The sequence below is a fragment of the Humulus lupulus genome, chromosome 5 (assembly GCF_963169125.1).
Source record: "Humulus lupulus chromosome 5, drHumLupu1.1, whole genome shotgun sequence".
NCBI classification, from domain to species: Eukaryota; Viridiplantae; Streptophyta; class Magnoliopsida; order Rosales; family Cannabaceae; genus Humulus; species Humulus lupulus.
This window is the reverse complement of record NC_084797.1, coordinates 189,516,148-189,542,267: the sequence shown is the minus strand read 5'-3', so window position 1 is coordinate 189,542,267 and position 26,120 is coordinate 189,516,148. Positions and strand designations below refer to the sequence as shown.

At 42.6% G+C, this 26,120-nt stretch overlaps 1 protein-coding gene across 1 annotated transcript; it reads right to left on the bottom strand.

Annotated features, from left to right (window-relative positions):
* Positions 1–345: 345 nt before the first annotated feature.
* On the bottom strand, positions 346–1,407 carry LOC133779782 (uncharacterized). The gene has a single exon (XM_062219694.1). The coding sequence runs from the start codon at positions 1,405–1,407 to the stop codon at positions 346–348; it is 1,062 nt and encodes a 353-aa protein (XP_062075678.1).
* Between the last annotated feature and the right edge of the window lie 24,713 nt (positions 1,408–26,120).

Below are 26,120 nucleotides of genomic sequence, written 5' to 3'. Positions count from 1 at the left end.
TACATTAAACATAATTGTAATCAAATCTATTTCCAATACTTCTGAAAAATCTCTATTTCAAATATATAATATATTACATAAAAAAAAATCAAATTGTAATGTTAACTTTCTCAAAATTACTATTCAAGTTTTAAAAAAGTATATATATAAATAATTTTATTTAAATAAATACTTCATGTTGAAAAATTAATAATTTTGTTTATTTTCTTCATCTTAAGCTTCTAATTAATTAACATAAAAAATTAAAAAAATTCTCACTATTTTTTTTTATCAAGAAAGAATATCTTTATTAATCACAACCAGATTACAAACACAAGCTCCCTCACTGAGAAGGCACCAGCAACATTACACAGAAAATATTTTCCTTACAAAGTTCCTCTCATTTCCTTTCATTTTCTTTTGTATAAAGCACCTAATTCTATAGCTAATATCTTTTTTAATCATATCTACTATAAAATTGACTCTATGAGAGTAACTATTAACAAAACAAGAATTACAATTATACCAAATGTAATAAATTGTTGCTGAGAATACAGCCGCCACAATCGCTGCCTTAACATCTCTTCTCATGTCTTCAATCCATCGGGTCCAGCCACTGAATTTTAAAGGCCAATTGCATCCAATCCAATCTTGGACTTGCTGCACTACTTGCTGAGAGAAACAACAATCAAAAAATAAATGTTCATGGTTTTCCTCAGCTAGTTCACAAACCGGGCAGAGGAAGCTATCAAGATGCATGAGCACCCTATGCAAGTGATCTCGAGTTAACAACTTATCATTCACCGCTTGCCAAGTAATAAATCGATGCTTTGGCACACTCATCCTATTCCACACAAAGGAATGATACTTGACTGGATCTCGAAGTATAAATCTCGTATAAAGTAAACCAATTTTAAATCTCCCTTGACTACCAGCTTCATCAATATCCTTTTGAGAAAAAACATCACGAATGTGACAAATTTTGCGCCAATACCAACTTGAATCTGCCTTAAGTTGGTACAGCCAGAAACTTTGACCCTTTAAGTACACAGTGTTAATCCATTTCACCCATAGGGTCTCTGGTTGGTGACTAATAGCCCAGACATACCTGGCAAGCATTGCCTTGTTCCACTTAGCTCCTTCACCGAAACCCAAACCTCTAAATCTTTTCGGCAAACAGACAGTGGACCAGGGGGTGAGATGAAAATTGCTCCTGGTGCAATTGTTGCCCCACAAAAACCACAAGCAAAGCTTATCTACCTCTTTGACAATGCTTTGAGGGAGCAAGAAGATGTTCATCCAGTAGTTTCGCAATCCCAATAGAACATATGTGATGAGTTGAGTCTGCCCTGCATAAGATAGATGTCTACTAGCCCAAGTGTGAAGCCTTAGTTTAATTTTTTTAAGAATCTCACCACAATCTGCCATTTTCCATTTTGTTGGCCTCATAGGAATCCCAGATACTTAAGAGGAAAGGTTCCCTCTTCAAGCTGCAAAATCTAAAGTAACTGGTCCTTAACAGCAGCCGAAACACCTCCAAAAAACACCTGAGATTTACTAATATTAGCCTTCAATCCTGTACTATTGCAGAAATCCTCAAAAACCTGTTTGACAACCTGGGCTGAGCCGCTGTTAGCTTTGAAAAAAATCACTAAGTCATCAGCAAAGTAGAGATTAATAACCTTAAGGCTTTTACACATAGGGTGATATCTGAAATCCTTTTGCTGAGCCCCTAGTTGAAGTAGCCGAGTGAGATATTCCATAACCAAGACAAATAGTAATGGTGAGATAGGGTCTCCTTGGCGAAGACCCTTGACTCCCCGAGAACCCCCCTGCACTCTTCCATTCAACATAAGAACATACGAAGTGCCACGGAGACACACCATCACCCAATGAATGAATCGGGTAGGAAATCTAAGACAGATTAACAACTTCTCCAAAAAGCACCAGTCTACTATGTCATAGGCCTTACTCAAGTCTATCTTCAAAGAACACCTCGGTTTAGTATTTTTTCTATTGTAATTCTTGATCAAATATGAATATTATGAGCTAGAGATCGCCCTTTAACAAAGGCACCTTGATTTTGACTTATCAGATTAGGTAGAACTTCCGAGAGTCTACTACATATCATTTTTGAAATGCACTTATATAAAGTGTTGTAGCACGCTATGGGCCTGTAGTCAACCGCCCTGCTAGGCATTTCAGTTTTTGGGACCAGAGCAAGAGTTGTTTCATTGAGCTCTGCAGGGTTCTGCCCATAATGAAAGAACTCAAGGATAGCCTCTGATATGTCATCCCCTATATTCTGCCACATTGCCTTGTAAAACTCATAATCATATCCATCCGGCCCTGGACTTTTTGTACCCGGAATGCTAAAGAGAGCCTTCTTGACATCAGATTTCCCAAATTCCCTAGTCAAACTCAGCTGCATCTCAATATCCAGACAAGGACCCAGCTCTATACACTGAGAATTAAAAGAACCATTGGCTGAACTAGAGCTTCCCATATAACCTCTGAAATGGTCCAAGAAATGATGAACCACTTCGTTGTAATCATCAATAATGACCCCCTGCTCATTCAGAAAGGAAACAATACGGTTCTCCTCCCTTCTTTTTTTAATGCACTCATGAAAGTATGAGTTATTATCATCACCCTTCTGCAGCCAAGTAATTGTGCTTCGTTGTATCAAAAAACTTCTGTACCTTGCAGAGTGATCTTGATATCAAACTGCTGCTATTTTTTCAGCCTCCTGAGCAGCAATATCTGTTGGTGAAGCTTGAGCTCTAGTAAGTGCCAGTTGATAGTCACCTTTTGCTTGATGATATCCCTGCTCAACATCTCCAATTTCCTCCCTATTAAAAGCTTTCAAAATATGCTTTAGCCGAAGCAGCTCTTTAGTCACACCCAGCAGACCCCTCACTGCCATAGATCTATTCCAACTATCTAAAACTACCTCCTAAAATCCCCTGTGAGTAATCCAGAAATTAAAGAACCGAAATGGCTTAATGCCCAGATTACCAAGTTTGAGAGTTTTGATGAGGCAATAACAATGATCCGAATGGGCATCCCATTGGAAGTCTGCAATAGAGTAAGGCAATGCATCTATCCAATCTTCATTAATGAACATATGATCAATTTTTGAGTAAACCCTATCCCCTCCATCTTGCTTATTGGACCAGGTGAAATTAGAACCAATTCTCTTGAGTGAAGCCATCTGAGAATGGGCAAGCCAAGCATTAGAATCAAGAATCTCAGTAGCATATATTAACCTCCCTCCCGCTCTATCATCGAAATTAAATGTAGCATTAAAATCTCCCACAATCAACCAAGGCTTATTCAGAACATGTATACAAGAAAGACCCCTCCACATCTCCAATCTCTCATCCATAGTGTTGAGACCATAAACAAAAGTGACAAAAATATCCATCTGCATGCCTATAAGTTTAACTAAACAATGAACCGGTTGTTGTTGTTCCATAAGGACCTGAACTTTAATAAACGACTTCTGCCAAAGAACTAAAATTCTGCCTTCTATGACATTACTACTATAGTAATCCCAACCACGGAACAATTTAACCATCATATCATCAACTTTATCCTTCTTCATTTTATTCTCTAATAAAGCTCCAATTCCCACTTTATTAAACTTTAAGAGATTCAGTATAGCAAATTGCTTTTCTCTCTTATTCATACCCCTTACATTCCAACTAAGTATATTGGAGCAGTCCATCAAGCTTTGAATCAGTTAAGTTCCCAATTGTTCCACCTTTCCCCTGTTCCTGAAGTACCTTGAAAGCATTCTGTTTTTTGTCTATAACAGTCCTCACTAACTTCCCTTTCCCTCTTGAGTTCCCAACTCTCCTAGAAATTTCCCAGTTCTCCTTATTATCCTGATCAGGTGTGAAGGGCAGATCCTTTGAACTTCCTTTTTCCTCAGCTACCCTACAAACATCTAACCATGCTACATCATGTTTATCCTCCACTTCCTTAACAACCTCAGTAACTCCAGCTGAAACTCCTGATTTTGCATCAGTAGCTGCAATCTCAGAATCAGCAGAAGTTCCAACATGTTCCTGTTCAGCCACACTCTTCTTTACCCAACTCTTAGGGCCATTTTTCTTGCAATCAATCATATTATTGCTGAATCCTTTGCAATTGTTGCATTTTATGGGAAGCCATTCATACTCAACAAACTGCTCCTGAACTTGGCCTCTCTCATTCACAAAATAAATGACAAACGGAGGGTCATCAGAAATCTCCATTTCAACCAGAACTCTAGCATATCTAATCATAGATCTTTCCTTAGTAAACTTATCCACCATAATGGGTTTCCCTATAGTACTAACCAAGGCACCGAGGAAGTTTTAGCCCCAATACTGAAGACCTAGATTAGGCAATCTGATCAACAAAGGTACAGAACGGACTAACCTTATAGTGTCAAGATCTTGAGTCCAAGGTCTCACAATAACTGGTTTCTTGTCAAATTGCACAATGCCAGTTTCCAGAACAAAATCTCGAGTAGCCTCATCATTGAATTTGACAATGGTAAGCCCCATAATCATCCTTACAATTTGTTCAATACCAAGGTGTCCCCAGATACGTTTCACAAACCCTTCAAAAATAGCAAATTGGGGATTGGCTCCCATCACCATACATATCACGGCTGAAGTCCAATTTTGAGCCTGTTCTGCAACCTCTGCCATATCAATTGGAGCAACTCTCTTCCCATTTTTAGTATGGGCTCCTCATAGTGAAGTTTGGCCGCCTCACTAATCAAATGCTAATCTTTAAGTTTCGCCCAATGAGATTGAGCTGATCCTTAAATTAAAATATGATATGGCGTGCGTAGTACTCTCTCTTCTCTCCGGCGATGATGAAGAAGAAGGTTACTCAAAATCCTGCATCTAGATCTCGGAATGAGGAGGGCCCTTCATCTACAATCATGTCTAATTCTCAAACGAAGGATCAAGCGCGGAGTATGCCTTCTAAGGTAAATATGCTAATGCAATTGTCTGAGGGAAAGGCTCCGACGAAGAACCCTTTATCAAAGAAGAAGTTGAGCCCTGAATGTGGTGGTGGTCAGACTAGCCTAAAGGATGTGGTGCTGGAAACAAATAGGGCAGAGGATTCCGTGCAGGATGAATTTCAAGCTTCAGCTCAAATTCTCACTATTTCTTTTTAGAAAATTAACTCTTTTTTAGTGTCTAATTATTATAATTTAAATTAATTAAAAACCTAGTGTTATCCATATTTTTCACCTTTGCTTCCGTTATTCAGATGAGTGTATGTATGTGGCATGGCCAAACGAGTTTCATAGGCTCTCAGGAAAGGCCCGGGCCCAACCTGGGCCCAGTGAATGATGAACAAGGAATTTTGTCGGTCTGGACCATATCGAACCCAGTTACTGGCGAATAACACGAACATTGTAAAGGGGCCAGAACTTAGGTGAAGGCCTGAATCACCTTCCTGTCCATACCCTCCGGGATGTAAATTATGATAACGAACGATCCATTCCAGGAGACGGATCCATCAAGTGGGATCCAGTTCAACACTCAGCCATCAAGATGTCCGCCTTGGTTAATGAACCCGAGGCTTGGTAAACCAACCCAGACATCGGTAAATGAACCTGGATCACCTAGCCGGATAGAACAAGCACAGTCCTTCCTACAGCTGACAAGTCCTCAATAAATTTGGCAGTTGGTCTGCCTAATTAATCTGCAGAATGGGGTACGCACAGAACGTACACTAATCCTAGGAAACAGTATTGCCACTACTCTGACAGATCTTGTCCCCAGGATCCCCTTGGTAGCCCATGCGGATCAGTCCATGCCAACGTACAAAGGGCAACTACAAGGCTTTGTCACGCCTAAGTTGGCCCAATGGGCCCAAATTAAAATCATTTAATCATGTTACATTTCTTGTATTATGGCTCCGTTAGTGGGCATTTGTAACTATATCCTTATTGGGTTTGAATTATTCTGGACCAAGTCACATGATCGCCTATAAATAGGGTCATCCATGCATTGTAGCGAGGATCCCCAAATTTTCTCTTGTAAGCAAAACGCTGCTGAACTTATAGAAAACCTTCATTGTCAAAGCTCTCTAAAGCATAATACTAGTGACTCATTGACTAAGGCTCATTAACACCTCAACCACATAAAAATTGTGATCTTATTTATTTCTTAGCCTTTATTTCTAGCTCTTATCTTTACATATATTTATAGTTTTTGAAAAAGTCGGTAAACATTATGGTGATTTCATTAAGAGTTGAAGAAAGCTTGAATCAACCTTTGCCATCTACAAAAATGGTGAACACCCGACATACCATGTTTAATCTCGTTCACCAGCAGCAACAAGGCAATGGATAACCATTACACAACCAACCACTTCCTCAAGACCAACCAAAGGATGTGCCTTACCATGGGTCTCTGCCTAATGACTCCCAGAACATTGGATAAGGGGTGAATATGATGAAGACTATTATGAGGAAGAAAGAGAAGGATATAAAGACCACGAGGCCGAGAATCCCGTTGATCCAGACGGGAAAGATGTGGAACCTGAGCAAGAGGATCCAGAAGTGGTCCTACTGAGGCAACAGGTCCTGGACCAAGAAGCAAGGATGACATAACAACAGGAGACCACCGGCCAGATGCAAGAGTCCCTCCTGGCTCTTCAAGGCTTTATTGATGCACAGGAATTTACAACAAATCCCTCAGTCGTTCCTCTCCCAGGAACACAACCGCCTGTCCCACCTATAGGGACGAGCATGCCCAACAATACAACTCCCATTCCTCCTTCGAGATGATCCCCGCATCCCGGAGTCATTCCATCGAATCTGATTCAAGAAAAAGGAAAGCCAAAGCGGTCGATCCCCATCAAAAAAGCAAAACCCCACAAGAAAGCTTCTCTCACTCCCAAAACTGGGGCTAACCCAGGGCAATTCCCTTAGAAAGAACGAATGAATCATGTACTAGGATGGAATCATCCAAACCATTCGCAAGGGAAGCTCTCGCAAGGTACTAAGCCTTGGAATAACCTGAGATAGGACAATTAGGAAAGATGATTTTATCCCAGTGCTTCTGTGAACAAGGATCATGGAGGGTGCAAATGCAGAGAGGATCCAAAAATGGTTAGTTTGAGAGAAGACACATGCCCTGTGGATTTGCGGGACCGAAAATAAAAGATGCGCCCTTGAGGAATAACCTCAACAACAGGAGGAATGAAAGAGTTCCCTTTGACAGTTGAATGGGCAGGTAGATAATAAATCAATTGGGTGCACTCAAAAAGGTCACGGACCGCTTGGTCTGGAAACAAGAAGGCAGAGGTTCTGATTCAGAAGATGAAGAGAAGGAACCATGCGCCAAGCACATCCTAGACGCCGTGTTACCCAAAGGGTTCAAGAAGTCGGACATACCCTGTAATGAACCAAAAAGGCTAATAAGGTTTGGTGCCTTGATTAGCGTGTCAGGAGGGCACAATTGGATATGTATGTGATTACGTGATTTAAATGCATGACTATGTGGCATTCATGATATATATGATGATATGAATATATTTATATGCATGTTTATAAGTATTAGATATGCATGTGGGCCCTTTACTGCTTATAAGGGCATATCTGTAGTTTTGGCCCGTTAAGGGCATAAATGTGAATATATGTGTTAAATGGTTGGGACCACATTATTATGTGGATATATTTGGAGTACACGGCTCGAGGCAATCTTAGTGAGACGATTGGCAAAATAGTCACAACAGGGAATAATACCTGGCTCGGGGTGAGCTTAGGGGTATTTTGGGAAGTTTAATGTATATTTGGCGTTCATTGAGTAACGAGTAGGTATTTGGTAATTAGTTTGATAGGATGGGATTAATTGGGAATTGTTAGGATAACTCAAGGAATTAGCGGGAATTGGGATCAATGACCATTATGCCCTTATGGGGAATAGGAGAAGTTGTGTTATCTAAGGGTTATTTTAGTCCTTTTTAATTGAAGGGTGTTTTCAGCTGAGGCTCTAACACTCTCTCCCTTCCCCCTTACATGTATTTTCTCTCTCCCTCTCTTGTGTTTTGAAATTGAAGGATTTTAAAGGGGGAAAAGCTAGGTTTAAGCTGCGAAAAGTTCTAGGAATCGAAGCTTAAGGGTTGAAGGATCAAGCTAGGACAACCAAGGAATTGTTGTGGACTGAGGATTTTAGCTGAGGTAAGGAATTCAGGTTCTAAGTTGTTGAATTTTCTTGTTAGTTTTGATGTTAAGGTGGTACTAGAACGAGGATTCTGATTATGGCATTTAGGGAGAATTGAATTGTTGTTCTAAACTTTAGATGTGTTGCTGAGGTGATATTTTAAAATCTGAAACTGGTTTTGGCTGGGGTGTATATTAAAGTTTGATTTTTGGGGCTGAGAGTTGCAGAGAAATACTGGAAACCCAGGGAATTTTGGGTTCACGGGGGCACGCTGCGACCCAGTTCATGGGTGTCGCGGTCCGCGTGCCCATAATGCCCTAGGAGGGCTTGTTGAATTGAGGGGGCACCGCAGCCTTAGGGGGCAAGTCGTGGCCCGCCTCCCCCTTGAAGCAAGAGGATGTGCCTCTGACTTGAGGCGTGCCACGACCCCCAAGGCCTAGGCAGTTTTGGCCTAAGGTTGTTCTTAGGATTGGGGAGGCTCGAGGATTGAAACCTAAGCGCTCGGGACAAATTCTACTACCCGGTTTAGTAGAATTCGAGGTCCCAGGGGCTAGCATTTGTTTCCAAAATATTTAATTGGATTAGAATTTGATAAGTTATCCATCGTTGCTTGTGACTAAGATTACCGCTATGGCTCAGGACTAACGATCGTGCTCGAAACCGTTCCATATTCATCACTCGAGATTTGAGGTAAGAAAGGTGCACCCATGTGGTTGTGACTGAGACTGAGATTCCTTGTAATTGAATATATGTATTCTATGAATTATATATCTATTATGTGGGATATGAAAGTACGACCTAAGGGTGTCGGGGCTGATGATAAGCATACTGAACGCAACTCAGCCTAAGCGAGACGGGGTCAGCCAAATAATCAGAGGACTCAGCCTAAGCGAGTCGAGGTTAGCTAAGTAACCAGAGGGCTCAGCCTAAGGGCACCAACACCTAAGTATTCGTGTTATAGTTTGAGTTATGTGTGAAAGTATATGCTAATCGTTGCCTAGCTTAATACTTGTATTTAGTTGATTAATCGAACTAATTGGTTTGAAACTTATTAAATTCTCTTGATGCTCTTTATGCTTGTTGATTATTGTTTTCTTGCTGGGCCTTGGCTCATGGGTGCTACGTGGTGCAGGTAAAGGCAAAGGGAAACTGGGCCAACCATGAGTTGGAGAGCTCTGGGGTGGAGTGTACATAGTCAGCTGTTCGACCGCCATGACCGAGGGAATTACAGGAACAAGAGTTCAAAACTTTATTTTTCCATTTAGACTAGTTTTTTGTTGTATCAGGTTTTTAGGGTTGTCTTCCACCGTGTAAATACTATTTTTAGGATCCTATATATCAAACACTTGTTGTAATGAAAATTAACCGTTCACGATCAAAATCTTTTAACCCTAACCTGTCAGTTGACTTAGGAAACACATTTGTAGTTCAAATGACCTAATTAGCAGGTCTTGCACTATTTAAAACACACAATGTAATAGTCCTTGTTATCCAGGGCGTTACAACTTGGTATCAGAGCCATCTAAGATTAAGGGATCCTAAAGACTGGCTGGGCATGTACACTCACCACTAAAGACAAGCTCGATCAAGGTTTGGTAACTATATATGTGTGTGATTATATGCTTAAATGAAATATAAATGCTTTATTTATATTATTAATTGGAAGCATGCGATATATTCATAGGGCCTGGCACTTGACTGATGTATGATTTTGATAAGGCGTGCTTATTAACATTGCTACTGTTTGTGAATAAATGTTTAAATGCTTGTTTGCAGCTTGATTGCATACTGTTGGTTGAGTTTTGATGTTGGAGTATGGAAAGAATGTTAACCTGCCATCATTGCATGGCTGTCGAGTCGTTGATTGCAGATAAACATAGATAGTTATGCATCCAAGGAAATCAATATGACTAGCTGGCATAGAGGTTGAGGCTAAAGATGATGAGTAGGGCCAGAACCCTTCGCCAGTCCCTTAGAACTAGCAATAGTTGCTTGGCGATATCCAAGCCAGACTTCAGAGTCAGGAAGAGCATATTCGCGTTTTGAGGCAACAGGCTCCGTCAGGGTGTGTCCTACCTAATGTGCCACCTATTGTGACACCAACTGTACAGCCGCTTGAGGTTGGGAACAGGTGGGAGCCACTTTATGAACGATTCAGAAGACAACATCCCCCAATCTTTGAGGGAGGACCATACCCACTGAAGGTTGAGTAGTGGATTAGTATGATCACCTCCATCCTGGATTTTATGAGGGTGCAAGGTAATCATAGGGTAGCCTGTGCCACCTATATGCTTAGAGAGGATGCCCGTATATGGGTGGAGGTGACATCACAGACTCGGGATGTTTCTTCTATGAGCTGGGATGGGTTCAGAGATCTGTTTAACCATAAATATTATAACATTATTGTTAGGACATCGAAGGTGAATAAGTTTATTGGGTTGGTGCAGGGTGGCATGACATATACTGAGTATGCCCTGAAGTTTGGCAGGCTAGCGAAGTTTACACCAGATTTAGTGCATATTGATGTAGCTAGGCAAGATAGATTTATTCGAGGGCTTAATGTTATGATAGCCTGCAATGTGAGGATCACATCAGTACCTAGGCGGACGACTTAGGCCCAGGTGGTTGAGAAGGCCCTCACTACTGAGGAGGCAGAAAACAAGATTTGGAGGGAGAACACTGCGAGACAGAATGTTCATAGGGCAATACCTCCATTTTCAAGGTGTGGTAGGGGCAGAGGCCCCAGTGATCAGAAGAGGAAGATCCCTGACACCTCGATCACTGCTGGTCCTGATAGGAGGGGCCAGGGTGTCCATGGTGGCCACCAAGGAGGCGGTGAGACATGGAGGAGTTATCCAGAGTGTACAAGGTGCAGGAAGCGCCATCTGGGCGAATGTCAGGCAAAGGCTTGTTACTAGTGTGGGGTGGTTGGAAACCTCAAGAAGGATTGCCCAACGTCAAAGAAAGAGGAACCAGGGAAGGTGGACAGCTTGACTCTAGCTCAAATGTTCACCTTGACACAGGCAAAGGACGAGCCTAGTCCCTCAGTAGTGACAAGTCAGCTTTCTAGCGCTGGCTTTTCATATACTGTATTGATTAACTATGGTGCTACACATTCATTTGTTTCTAGTAAGGTGATTGATAGACCGTGTTGGCCTAGTGAGTACTATACTACGAGGTTTGGGACTATACTGCCTATAGGGGAGCTCGTAGTTTCTAGGAGATGGATTAGAGCACTGCCAGTGGTGGTGGATAGTCGAGAACTATCATTAGATTTAATTGAGTTGAGTATGGATGATTTTGATATGATTTTGGGGATGGATTAGCTAGTCAGATATGGGGCCACTATAGATTGCAGGAAGAAGATGGTGACTTTTGAGCCTGAGGGTGAGGACCCCTTTGTCTTTGTGGGTGCTATGCATTGACCCCGCATTCCTATGATATCAGCATTGAGGGCTATGAATCTATTACAAGGAGGTTGTATAGGTTTTCTAGCTAGTGTGGTGGATACCACTAGAGTTACACCAGTGGGGCCTAGAGAGACTAGACTAGAAAGCGAGTTTTTGGATGTGTTTCTTGGGGATTTATCAAGACTGTCGCCGCACAGAGAGATTCAGTTTGTCATTGAGTTAGCGCCAGGAATAAAGCCAGTATCGAGGGCACCATATAGGATTGCTCTGGCAGAGCTAAAAGAGTTGAAGATACAATTGCAAGAGCTTCTAGACTTGGGGTTTATCAGACCTAGCTTATCTCCATGAGGTGCTCCGGTTTTATTTGTGAAGAAGAGGGATAGGACTTTGAGAATTTGTATAGACTACATGGAATTGAACATGTTGACCATCAAGAATAAATACCCCTTACTGAGATGACATGGTTGATAAGCTGCAGGGTAAGACGGTATTCTCAAAGATTGATCTTCGATTTGGTTATCACCAGCTGAGGATCAAGTACGAGGATATTCCGAAGACGGCCTTTCGTATGGGCATTATGAGTTCTTGGTCATGTCGTTTGGTTTGACCAATTCCCCAGGAGTGTATATGGAATTGATGAACAGGGTGTTCAAGGATTTGTTGGATCAGTTTGTAATTGTCTTCATCGAGGACATCTTAGTTTACTCTAGTTTAGAGGTAGAGCATGAGCAACATCTCTGATGGGTAATACAGAGATTGATGGAGCATCGGTTGTATGCTAAGTTTAAGAAGTTGGAGTTCTACCTACTAGAAGTGACATTCCTTGGACACATTGTTAGTGGAGATGGGATTAAGGTAGATCCAGCCAAGGTTGAGGCCGTTAGGGATTGGCCGAGGCCAAGAAACGCCTCGGAGGTTAGAAGCTCCCTTGGATTAGCAACATATTATAGATGGTTCGTGGAAGGGTTTTCAAAGATTTCCACACCATTGAATGAGTTGACATGGAAGAATCTGAAGTTATCATGGTCAGACAAGTGTGAGGGTAGATTCCAGAAACTAAATCGACTATCAATTACTGCTCCTATGTTGAGTCTTCCTTCGGAGGGAGGGAAGTTTGTGGTGTATTGTGACGCATCGAGACTGGGATTGGGATGCATGTTGATGCAAAATGAGAAAGTTATTGCTTATGGATCACAACAACTGAAGGATCATGAACAATGGTATCCTACCCATGATTTAGAGATGGCAGCAGTGGTATTCGCACTGAAAGTATGGCGACATTATTTGTATGGGGATAAGTACAAGATATACATCGATCATAAGAGTCTCAAGTATTTCTTCACCCGGAAGGACTTGAACATGAGACAGAGACGTTGGCTGGAATTGGTGAAGGACTATGACTGTGATATCATTTACCACCCAGGAAAAGCCAATGTAGTGGTAGATGCGTTGAGCCAGAGGGGCCTGGGATAGTTGTTTAGTTCAAAGGAGATATCGAAGGATTTAGCAGAAGAGGTGGCTAGAGAAAGGATAGAGTTGGTTGTTGACCGGTTGGCCAATATTACTTTACAGTCTACCCTCCTAGAGAGGATAAAAGAGGGTCAGCTGGATGATGCACATTTGCAAGAGGTTAGAGGGAATGTTCTAACTTGAGTGGCTAAGGATTATTCCATTTCAGAGATAGGTTTACTAAGATACAAAGATTGGATCTGTGTTCTGATGGATATGGGTATTAGATGAGAGATAATTGATGAATCCCATACTACACTATGCTCACTCCATCCAGGCACCATGAAGATGTATCAGGATCTACATACTTTATATTGATGGCCTGGGATGAAGAAGGACATAGTTGAATATGTGGCCAAGTATTTAACCTGTCAGTAGGTGAAATCTGGGCATCAGTGACCAGTGGTGTTGTTATAGCCTTTAGGTATTCCTGAGTGGAAGTGGGAAGACATTACCATGGATTTTGTGGGAGGCTTACCCAGGACAGTGGGGCTACATGACTTGGTGTGGGTGATTGTACAAAGATACACCAAGTCTGCTCACTTTCTACCAGTGAAGATGACCTATACTATGGATCAGTCCCTGGAGTTATATGTCATGAAGATTGTGCGTCTCAATGGGGTTCCTAAATCTATAGTATCGGACCGGGATCCCATATTTACCTCAAAGTTTTGGGGAGGTTTGCAGAAGGCTATAAGGACTCAGTTGAAGTTCAGTACAGTCTTTCATCCTCAGACCGATGGTCAGTCTGAGAGGACAATTCAGACATTGGAGGACATGCTTAAAGCGTGTGTGCTAGAATTCAAGGGGTCTTGGAGTAAGTATCTTCCATTGATTTAGATTTTGTATATCAACAGTTATCAATCAATAATTGGAGTAGCTCCATACGTGATGTTATATGGAAGGAAATGCATATCGCCCATTCATTGGGATGAGATTGGAGAAATGAAATATTCGGGACCGGAGATGGTTCAAAAGACTAATGAAGCTATTGAAATGATCCGAGTTTGAATGCTCGCTTCGCAAAGCAGATAGAAAAGGTACGCTGATCCTAAGCGTGGGGACATGGAGTTCTAGGTAGTGGACCATGTGTTTTGCTAGTTTCACCATTATGAGGGCTGGGGAGGTTTGGGAAAAAGGGCAAGCTGAGCCCTAGATTCATAGGACCTTTTGAGATCCTGGAGAGGATCGGCCAAGTAGCCTATAGATTGGCTCTGCCACCATCGTTATCAGGATTTCACGATGTATTCCACATCTCTATGCTCTGGAAGTACATCTTCGATATGACTCATGTGTTGAGATATGAGGATTTGGAGTTACATATAGATTTATCGTATGAGGAGCGACCAGTACATGTCCTAGAAAGAAAAGATAAGGTTCTACGGAACAAGACAATTCCTCTAGTCAAAGTATTATGGAGGAATAGAAAGATCGAGGAAGCGACCTGGGATCTTGAGTCAGTTATGTGAGATTAGTATCCCGAGTTATTTAGGTAAATTTCGTGGAAGAAATTCTCTGTAGGAGGGGACAGTTGTAATGACCCAAAAATTCGAATAGGGTTTAGTGCCTTGATTAGCGTGGCGGGAGGGCACAATTAGATATGTATGTGATTATGTGTGACTATGTCGCAAGCATGATATATATGATGATATGAATATATTTATATGCATGTTTATAAGTATTAGATATGAGTGTGGGCCCTTTATTGTTTTTGACCGCATATCTACAATTTTGGCTCGTTAAGGGCATACATGTGATTATATGTGTTAAATGGTTGAGACCACATTATTTTGTGGATATATTTGCAGTACACGGCTCGAGGTATTCTTAGTGAGCGGATTGGCAAAATAGTCACAACAAGGAATAATACCCAGCTCGAGGTAAGCTTAGGGGTATTTTGGGAAGTTTAATGTATATTCAAGATTTATTGAGTAACCAGTAGGTGTTTTGTTAATTAGTTGGATAGGACAGAATTAATTGGGAATTGGTAGGATGACTCGAGGAATTAGCGGGAATTGGGATCAATGACCATTTTTCACTTATGGGCAATAGGAGAGGTTGTGTTAACGAAGTGATATTTTAGTCCATTTTAGTTAAAGGGTTTTTTCAGCTGAGGCTCTAAGAATAACCAAAACCCACCAGAATCATTAGGATATCCTCAAACACTCTCTCCCTTTCCTCTTACACATATTTTCTCTCTCCCTCTCTTGTGTTTGAAAACTGAAGGAAGTTGAAGGGGAAAAAGCTAGGTTTAAGCTGGGAAATGTTCTGGGACTTGAAGCTTAAGGGTTGAAGGATCAAGCTAGCACAACCAAGGAATTGTTTTGGATTGAGGCTTTCAACTGAGGTAAGGAATTTTGGTTCTAAGTTGTTTAATTTTCTGGTTAGTTTTGATGTTAAGGTGGTACTAGAGGGAGGGTTTTGATTATGGCATTTAGGGAGAATTGAATTGTTGTTCTAGACATTAGATTTGTTGCTTAGGTGATATTTGGAAATCTAAAACTATTTTTGGTCGGGGTGTATATTAAAGATGGATTTTTGGGGCTGAAAGTTGAGGAGAAATGCTGGAAACCCATGGAATTTTGGGTTCGCGGGGGCGCGCCGCGACCTAGTTCATGGGCGCTACGGCTCGCGTGCGAAGAATTCCCTAGGAGGGCTTGCTAACTTCAGAGCGCACTGCAACCCTAGGGGGCAAGTCGCGGCTCGCCTCCCCCAAAGCAAGAGGTTGTATCTCTGACTTGAGGCACACTGCGACCCCCAAGGCCAGGTCGCGGCTCAACCAGGCTGTTTTTTCCTATGGTCGTTTTTAGGCTTGGGGATTGAAACCGAAGTGCTCGGGGCGAATTTTACTACCAAGTTTAAAAGAATTTGACGTCCTGGAGGCTATTATTTGTTTCCAAAATATTTTATTGGATTATAATTTGATAAGTTATCCATCATTGCTTGTGACAAGGATTACCGCTAAGGCTCAAGACTGAGGGTCGTGCTCGGAACCGTTCCTCATTCATCGCTCGGGATTCAAGGAAAGAAAACTGCACCCATGTGGTTGTGATCGAGACTGAGATTCCCTGTAATTGAATATATGTGTTCTATGAATTATATATTTATTATGTGGGATATGAAAGTATGGCCTAAGGGTGTCGGGGCTAATGATAAGCGTACTGAACGCAGCTCGGACTAAGCGAGTCGGGGTTAGCCAAATAATCAAAGGACTCGGCCTAAGCGAGTTCGGGTCATTTAAGAAACCAGAGAGCTTGGCCTAAGGGCACCAATTCCTAAGTATTCATGTTATAGTTTTATTTATGTGTGAAAGTATATGCTAATCATTGCCTAGCTTAATACTTGTATTATGTTTATTAATCGAACTAATTGGTTTGAAACTTATTAAATGCTCTTGTTGTTGTTTGTGATTGTTGATTATGGTTTTCTTGCTGGGCCTTGGTTCATGGGTGCTACGTGGAGCATGAGGGAAACTTGACCAACAATGAGTTGGAGAGCTCTGGGGGCGGAGTGTACATCATCAACTGTTCGACCGCCATGGCCGAGGGAATTACAGGAACTGGAGTTCAAAATTGTATTTTGCCATTTAGACTGGCTTTTTTGATGTATCAGTTTTTTAGGGTTGTCTTCCGCCATGTAAATACTATTTTTGGGATCCCATATTTCAAACACTTATTTTAATGAAAATTATCAGTTTACGATCAAAATCTTTTATCCATAACCTGTCAGTTGACTTAGGAAACACATTTATAGTTCAAACAACCTGATTAGCAGGTCTTGCACTATTTAAAACACACAGTGTAACGATCTTGGTTATCCAGGGTGTTACATACCCGCCTATACCGGAAACACTGACCCAAGAGATCATCTATCCTGCTACTATCTCTTGATGATTGTAGCGCATGTCTATGACAACGACAAATGTGTGTGCTTCTCGATCACTTTAGCCGGACACGCCAATGAATGGTGGAAAAGGCTCAAGACAGGATTGGTCCAGTTTTTGTCCAGATTGCAGTTATCTTTCCTTAAACAATTTGTGGCCGCCCAAAAACTAGACATGGAAGTCAATGCGTTGGCCAACATTAAGAAACATCCCATCGAAACCCTTAGCGCTTACATCCAACGCTTCACGGAAGAAGCTTCAAAGAATAAGGTGGATGATGGGCAGCGCCTAGTAGCCCTCCAGTCCAGAATCCGAGCAAGATCCCATCTCTGGGAGGACATACAACGCAGCAAGGCAGCCATTCTTGAAGAATTTATAAGGAGGGCACAAGGCTTCATCAACTGGGAAGAGGCTCAAATCCAAGCCTTTGGATGGCAGCCAGCACCCCCATCAACAACACAAACCCTTCCTGAGTACGGAGCGTTGTACCCAACAAATCTCTATTCAACACCTCCAGTGGTGTCCAGACCTGCCGGAACCATCGAGATGTCGTTTATGACCCTGACCGTCTATGGGCCCACTTCATCTAGGTATGCTTTAGCTCCTTCAGTCCCTTTCTCCAGGTACGGAGTGGCACCAACTGGATATAGTGCCGCTCCCAGAGGTGCCACTCCCAGAGGTGCCCAACCATCCCACACTAGAGTAGCTGAGGCGAGCATAAACCCTTCCCAAGGAAAGAGATTTGGCAAAAGCCAGAGCTGGTCTGAGCCCACAAAGAAGGGAAAGATGGGGTACAAGCCCCAGTATACGGAGTATACAAACTTCGTGGATACCTGGGAAAACATTTTAGGGATACCAGATAAAAGGTGTGCCTATCACAAGGTTGTGGGCCAGAAAATTGAAAAGTGTCGTCAGTTGAAAGACGAGATCGAGAATTTAATCAAACTAGCGCATCTCCACCAATTGGTTAGGATGCCGATAGGAGTTCTAAGACTGCCAACGTCTTCATGAAAGTCTTTAGCTCAGGTACCGTACTGAACTCCCAGGAAGGGTATGCTCCAGGATCAGGAGCATAGGCTCCTCAGGGGGCCCCAATAGTGCAATCGCTTGGAGACCTTGTGGCTCCCAGGCTCAGGATGCCATATCGCCCGGAACTACGCCTCCTTGAGTAGATAGCTACGTAGCCACCATATCGGGAGGCCCGCACCTAGGATGAACATCTCGGAATGATCAGAAGAGATACCTCAGTGAACTCGATCACGACCATGAGGTATGTGCATTGTCCAGACTCCGGCCCAGAACCCAAAGCTGATGAACCTGCCCATAATGTTCATGGGGGAAGATTCCAAGAATGTTCACTTTCTGCATCACGACCCCTTGGTCATTGATGCTCAAATTACCAAAAAATGAGTATCCCGAGTGTTGGTGGATGATGGGAGTTCTGTCAATGTCCTATTTAAGACAGCCTTCACAGCGATTTGCCTAACGGAGGTGGACTTAGCCTCATGCCCCACATAGATCTACGGCTTCAACGGGGATTCATTGCTCTCGATAGGCAAAATGTAGCTCCCTGTGATGCTTGGGAATGAGGTTCAGAGCTCATTCAAGTATTGCACCTTCGTAGTGGTGGATTTCCCCACTATGTACAACGTGATTTTTGGGCGCCTCACTCTAGTCGACTTCGGCGCTATCACCTCCATTCGCCATCTATACATGAAGTTCCCATGTGATAATGACAGAGTGGGGAATGTACAGGGAGATCAAAAGAGTGCCCGAAAATGTTATAACGTCTCCGCCCGACCAATCTTCATGGTCCGTGAAGAGCCTCTTGAAGGGGAAAACACTGATCCAATCCGACCACTGCCAGCATAGAGGGTGGTCCGAGAAGATTACGAGTTGGATCCTAAAAGATTGCTTCCCTTTCCCTGAATTGACCAAATGGTTGATACTACATCTGGATATGAGTTGCTAAGATTCATGGACTCTTACTCCGACTACAACCAAATCTCAATGCATGTAGCAGACTAGGAACAAACCAGCTTCCAGACGGACAAAGGTGTATATTGCTACATTGTCATGCCCTTCGGGCACGAGAATGTTGGGGCCACTTATCAAAGACTGGTCAATAGAATGTTCCAAAACCTACTCGAGAAGAACATGGAGGTCTACATAGAAGATATGTTGGTTAAGTCCAAGACATCGTCCCAACACGCAAATGACCTAGCAAAAGCATTTGCCATTATCCGAAAGTACGGGATGAAGCTGAATCCTAAGAAGTGCACTTTTGGCATGGCATCCAAGAAGTTTCTGGGCTTCACAGTAAGCTCAAGAGGGATAGTAACAAACCCGGACAAGAGCAAAGCACTGATCGACATGTCATCGCCACGAAAACACAAAGATGTTCAAAGCCTAATGGGAAGAATATCAGCTTTGAGTCGCTTTGTATCGAAGTCCACGGACAAGTGCATCCCATTCTTCAATGAACTTCGCGGAAGCCAAAGGTTTGAGCGGATGACCGAATGCGAAGTGGCCTTCCAAAAATTGAGGGAGCACCTAGCCCAAGCACCAATGTTGTCAAAACTGGTGGATGGGGAACCACTGTACCTATATTTGACAGTGTCAGAACATGCCATCATCATCACATTTGTGCGAGAAGAAGGAAAGGTCCAACTCCCGGTCTATTACGTAAGCAAAAGGTTGCTAGGTGCGGAGTCCAGATACCATCTGATCGAGAAATTGACATTTTTCTTACTGACCACTTCCAGGAAGTTAAGACCTTACTTTCAAGCCCATGCCATCAAGGTTCTAACGAACCATCACCTACGACAAGTATTACAAAAATCTGAATCATCGGAAAGACTTTTGAAGTGGGCCATGGATCTGAGCCAGTTTAATATCGCTTATGTTCCTAGAGTCTCCATCAAGGGACAGGCCTTGGCCGACTTCATTCTAGAATTCACCAGGATAACCGAGGACGAAGAAACTATTGACCCCATAATGCCCTTTTGGAAGATCTTTGGGGACAGAGCCTCCAATGAGAATGGGGTCGAGGCTGGGATCATCCTGATATCCTCAGAAGGTCAACAGCTGCAAATCACCCTACGTTTCTAGTTCGAAGCATCGAACAAAGAAGTTGAGCATGAGGCAATTCTGGCATGATTACGCTTAGCCCGGGAGGTAGGGGCAGAGAACATCAAAGTCCACAGCGACTCCCAGCTAGTGGTCAGGTGAATTTCAGGAGAATACAAAATGAAGGGGGAGAAGATGGCCGCCTATGTAGCGTGACCCGGGAGTAACTCGAATCTTTCAAAAGATACTTCATCCACCAGATCCCCAGGGAACAGGATGTGTTTGTAGACACGCATGCAAAATTGTCTACGGATGTTGAACCATAACTCTCTGGGGTAGTCCCCATCGACCATCTACCTGCGCCAAATATTCAAGCTCCCGCAATCATCAACGTCATCAATTACACTACAGCCTGGATGGGCCCTCTCGTTCAGTATCTAACCACTGGAGAATCGCCCACGACAGAGTCCCTGCCAGGAAGCTTCAGTGCCAGGCTCCCACATATGTCATGATGGATGGTAAACTCTATTGCAGAGGGTTATCCATGCCCTATGTATGATGCGTATCCGGGACCGAAATGAGCGCAATCATGCACGAAGTGCACAAAGGCTTTTGCGGAGATCACACAGCCAGACTCAGTTTGTCCAAGATGATCCTCAGACAAGGATATTTCTGGCCAACAATGATGAAGGACTGTGTAGATTACATCCGTAAGTGCGAACAATGCCAAAGGTACGCGAAGATCCTGTGAGCTCCTCCAACAAAGATAACCATGATGACCAGTCCTTGGCCTTTTGTAGTTTGGGGAATTAATTTGGTAGGATCTCTCCTCAACAGGAAGGGCAGAGTGAAATATTCCATTGTAGTCATCGATTATTACACCAAGTGGGTCGAGGCGGAACCAATGAGCACCATCACCTCCAAAAAGGCCCTGGACTTCGTCATCAACAACATTGTGTGCTGATATGGCCTCCCTCACAAAATCGTGCCCGATAGCGGGAAGAAATTTGATAACATCCACATCACTGACTTCTGTGAAAGACATGGCATCATCAAAAGCTTCTCTACAGTCGCAAAGCCTCAAGCAAACGTCCAAATAGAGGTCGTGAACAAGATTTTCAAGGGGACATTAAAGAAAAAGCTACAAGCTCATAAGAGCAAGTGGCTGAAAGAGTTGCTCCGCATCCTATGGGCCTACTGGACTATGGAAAGAACATCGACCGGACATACTCCCTATTCAATGGTGTACAGATGCGACACAGTCATCCCAGTAGAAACTTTAGTCCCATCTCACAGACGAGATACGTACGAACCCGTCCGGAACCACGCCTTACTCAGAGAATCTCTGGATCTCATCGAAGAGATCTGGGAAGAATCACAAGTGCAGATGAAGATGTATCAGGGAAAGATCGCAAGGCACTTTACCTCGAAAGTTAAGAGTCGAAGTTTCGGAACCGACGATCTAGTCCTAAGAAGAGGCACCCCTACATCTCAAGATCAAGAAGTAGGGGTTCTAGGACCAAACTGGGAAGGACCCTATGAGATCAAAAATGAATTATGTCCAGGAACATATCGCCTAAAGTTACTAGACAGAACAAAGGTCCCAAGGGCCTGGAACGAAGAACACCTCCTCCGGTACTATCAGTAGTTGGGATGACTTAATTATGCTCTTTCTAACATTTTTAATTTCAAGTAATGTACACCCCAGGGCCACTTCTTAGTTAATGAAAATGGTGTGGACAAAACACCATAAAAAAATGTTGTAAGAAAAGAAAAAGTTCACGTCCGTCTTAAATTTTTACACGAACAAGTGACCTAAGACTACACTCTTTGGTCACTTGGGGGGTAGGAGGACCATCTATGCAAATCCAGGATTAAAAACAAAATAGGATGCAAAGCTCAGAGCTTAGTCCTGATCCAGATTCGTATAGACTTGGGGTCCAAAACCCATCTCCCAAATATAAATGATGCAAGGCTCAATGCCCAGTCCAAATCCGGATCTATATGGTCCAAAGGGTTCAAAACCCAACTCCCAAAAAAGGATGCAAGGCTCAAAGCCAATACCTAATCTGGATCTGTATGGTCCAGACCTAGCATGGTCTAGGATAGCCTAATCCCTATCCATGGTTCCCCTAGAGTAGTCCACGACTATTGGAACTTAAATCTTAGGTTTTAAATTGATTAAATTTAGTCTTATAAACGGTCCAGATGGTTAGATACTAAACCTTGGGTTCGAGATAAGTTAATCAACTAATTTCTACCTAAGTCATATTTTTAATAGTCCAAGCCGTTAAAATTATGTCATGTCGGAAAAGTCCATAACGGTCCAAGCTGTTGGAACTTGAACATCAAAGTCAAGACAGATTAAATAGATGACAATTAATAAATCTGTAATGGTCCAGGTCGTTGGAACATGAACTGTAGAGTCTGGTTAAACCAGTGAAGTTATATTTGGTAAGTCCAAGACGGTCCAGGTTGTTGAGGCCTGAACCTTGGTCTCAGGACAAGATAGTTATCGTAAACAATTTTTCCTAATGGTTCTGGCCATTGGAACCAGGACTCCACATCTAACCCTAATTAATGCATAGTGGTAAAACACTTAGTGAATTTTTTGAGAAAAAGTAAATGAATGTGAAGTAGGAATCATTGTGCAAAGACAAAAACATATATAATAACATTACGAACAGATAAGCAATTGTCTTAGACGCATTTTCTCTCCAAAAAAATAATATGTTTACAAAAATAGAGAAAAGGAAAGAGGGAGCCCCAAATTAGAGTACAAAGGCTTAGGCCTATGCTTCATTCTGTTATGGGACGTTTGGAGTGTTATCATCTTGCTGATTCCCAGCAAGAAACACTACATATTATATTGGAGGAGATTCATATCCTTATATTGGAGCCAGGCCATGTAAACGTCCTCATACAAAGTGTCCGCCAAAATTTCGTCAGCATGCTCCTTCTCCTTGCGAGCCTCCTCGCTTTGCTTCGCTTCATCTCTAGCTGGGCCATGACCTCCAAAGCTTAGTTTTGTGCCGCAAGAGATACCACCTTTTCCGCTCCTGGTGAAGTTGAGCCTCGGCCACCTCCAAGAGCACCTTGTTAGAAGCCTCCAACCAGGGAGCATGGGATAGCTCTGCCTCCAGGTCTTCCACCAACTTCTTGTGTTCGACATCTCTCTAGGATAAAGCCTTCTTATGCAAAGACAGAACCCGAGCAACCTCCTTGGCGAGGGCCTCTTTGGTAGCTTCTTGTTGATTGACAGCCCCTCCAACTCCATCTGGGTCATCTCCATCTTCATTGTCAGTTCCACCATCAGCTCTTCAATCTTGTGAGCCAGCAAGGGATCCTGTTAGAAGACACAAAATGACAATGATATTAAAGAAACAAGACAGTCAAGTGGCTTGCCCTAGTGACTTGATGACGGATGGCCTGGGAGACGAAGAGCGTTTCTTTGCTCGCCAAGGTGGCGTAGCATTTGAGCTAAAAGGTAGACATGGTAATCCTCACTTGGGCCAGCATGTCCAGAGCAAGCGAGGTCGTGTCTTGCCCTAACTTATGTCGAAACCCCATCTCGGCTGCCAACTGATCCACGATCTGCTGAGGGACGTTGAATGCCTCCAGATGTTCGGAAAACTCCACCTTCCGATGGAGGATCAAAGCCTGAGCTACCTCGCCCCATTTATCATGCCCCTCGTCCCAGGCCTGGGTCACCATGTTCTTCCTCTCCTCCACAATGATTGAACCCTCTTCCCCAGGAAGGGCCAGGATAATGCGAAGCTCGAGAGCATCTGGGAGCTCTGTCGTAACAATAGGGCTTTCATAAAAGGAATGCTCCTCGGCCAGGGTGAAATCCTTTGTCTTGCCCTTCTTGGCCAGCTTCGAGGACTCTGCAGCGACAGAGTCCATCTTCCATTTACTCTTCCCACCTTCTTATGAAGGATCCTGCTCTAATTTAATAACCTGGAGAGGAGAAAATGGGGACGGATGCTACTCAATCAGTGCTGCCGAGACCAAAGTTGCAGCATGAACTCCCTCAAAAGCACCCAGGTCCGGTTCTGAGTCCCCGAGTATTAGTTCAATGATTTTATTCTTAGACGAGCCTTTGGCATTTTTTTCTGGTGAAGGCTTGGCCGCGAAAGTCCTAGCCTCGATTTATTCCTTCATTTTGGCCACAGGATTAGACATGTCCACATCACCTGAGATAGGAATAAAAAATGGATTAGTAACGTAAAGGAATTGGGGTGACAGACAAATATAAATGAAACATGGAAGTCTAAAGTCCTCTAAGACAAACCCTCATCCACGAAATGGGCATGACTTAACTCTCCTAGTGCAAAAGCATGAATTTGGCCCCCATGTCATCCAGGTCCAAAAATCTATTGTACTGAAGGAAATAGGACGAATACATGAAGGTCAACGTGTCTATGACAATGGGGCAAGGAAGCCCCACGTTGCTAATAGTCCTGGTCAAATAATCTGGTACCATTGCCTATTCCTAACTAAGCCCTCAATATGAGGGGCGTAAGTTAAAATCGGAGGCATTTTACCTTGCCCCAAAATGCTGGCCCCGGGAGCTCCAATGTTGGGTTGCCTCCCCTCAAGAAGGGCATCCAGCTCTTAAGACTTGGCCCGCTCCACACGGTGCGCCGACTCCTTTTTCAGCTTCTTTGCATCTACCTTGACTGCGACCTTGACCCCCTCGATATGAATGAAGGCCAACTCCTCTCTGAGAGTGGGATCCCTCTCACACTGCAGTCCCTAGAAGCTAGCAGTGTGTATCGATTGGTGGCTGGCAATCAGTTTGACCAGCCAAAGGTTTTCTGTGGTCACAAATCCTCCCACATCCAGCTCATTGGCACTATGGGTGGCTAACACTTCTTTTCGATCCAGAATCAACTTAGTGAGCTAGGTTTGAGCATATGGACCTGTTCACAGAAAAGTGAGTTTCCAATAAACAAAACAAAGGGCTAGATGAAGAATGAAGATGGATGACTTACCCACATTGCAGAAAGTACAGCACAAGGGTGGGGTTCTTCTCTAGGAGGAACCCGGATGTCATGAACCAGTAGTGTCTGACATCTGGGGGATGTTTCCACGTGCTGTATGGAGCTGGACTAACGCCATGGGCCTTAATGTAGAGTCCCGTAATGTTTACTTAGTTAGCTAGTTAGTAGTAGTTATAGTATTTTAGATTTCGTGGATTTTGGTTCAAACCGAGACTTAGTTAGAAACTCCTAACAATAGTTATGGATTTTATAAGTTTAACCTATAGTTTAAGAATATTAATTATAACATAAGGATTTATTAATATTGTTGGTCATAAATATGATATTTATTATAACCTAAGGTTTAGATATAGCCAATAGGAATATGACACTTGTCATAAGCATGATTATTAAGGAATTAAGTATTTTATTGATTTAATACAGAAATAACAGCCTTAGTGTTATATTATTTCATATAATATAATATTAGATTAAATAATGTGACAAAATGTGATTTGTCACACAAATGTGATTTGTCACACCTTGTAACATATTATTGAGAGTCACAAAATTGGACACGTGTGTGTGCCTAAATGTGACATATTTTGGAGTTACAAAATCAGTTACAAATTTGTAACTCCCAAATATTACCCAATAATGTGTATATTATATGTTACACATTTGAGATTGGATTTCATAAAGCCATATGAGAAGTGGTTGATGGAGATGTGATTTTAACTCCCATATTGTGTATGGAAGTTACAAAATTAAGTGGGAATAAATTGGAAAGTTTTGGAAAAAAAACTAAAAAATTGGTTGCTGAAAATGACCAAGGGTCGCAGTGCTTGAACAAGCGTCGCGGCCCTAATGGCTGACAGCTTCATACAAATTCGGTTTTTATCCAATTTTGAACGTTTCCAACAGCCAAGTAACTCCCAAATCTCTATTTTGATTCCATAAAACATCCAATTAATCATTGGTAACAGCCATTGGGGTTGGTGGAATTTGAAATTCAAAGGGTGTCTCAAAACTCTATATATACGAGCCTAATGCTCACTTGTAAGATACATCATTTTTCATCCACAAAGCACTTGGCTGAAAA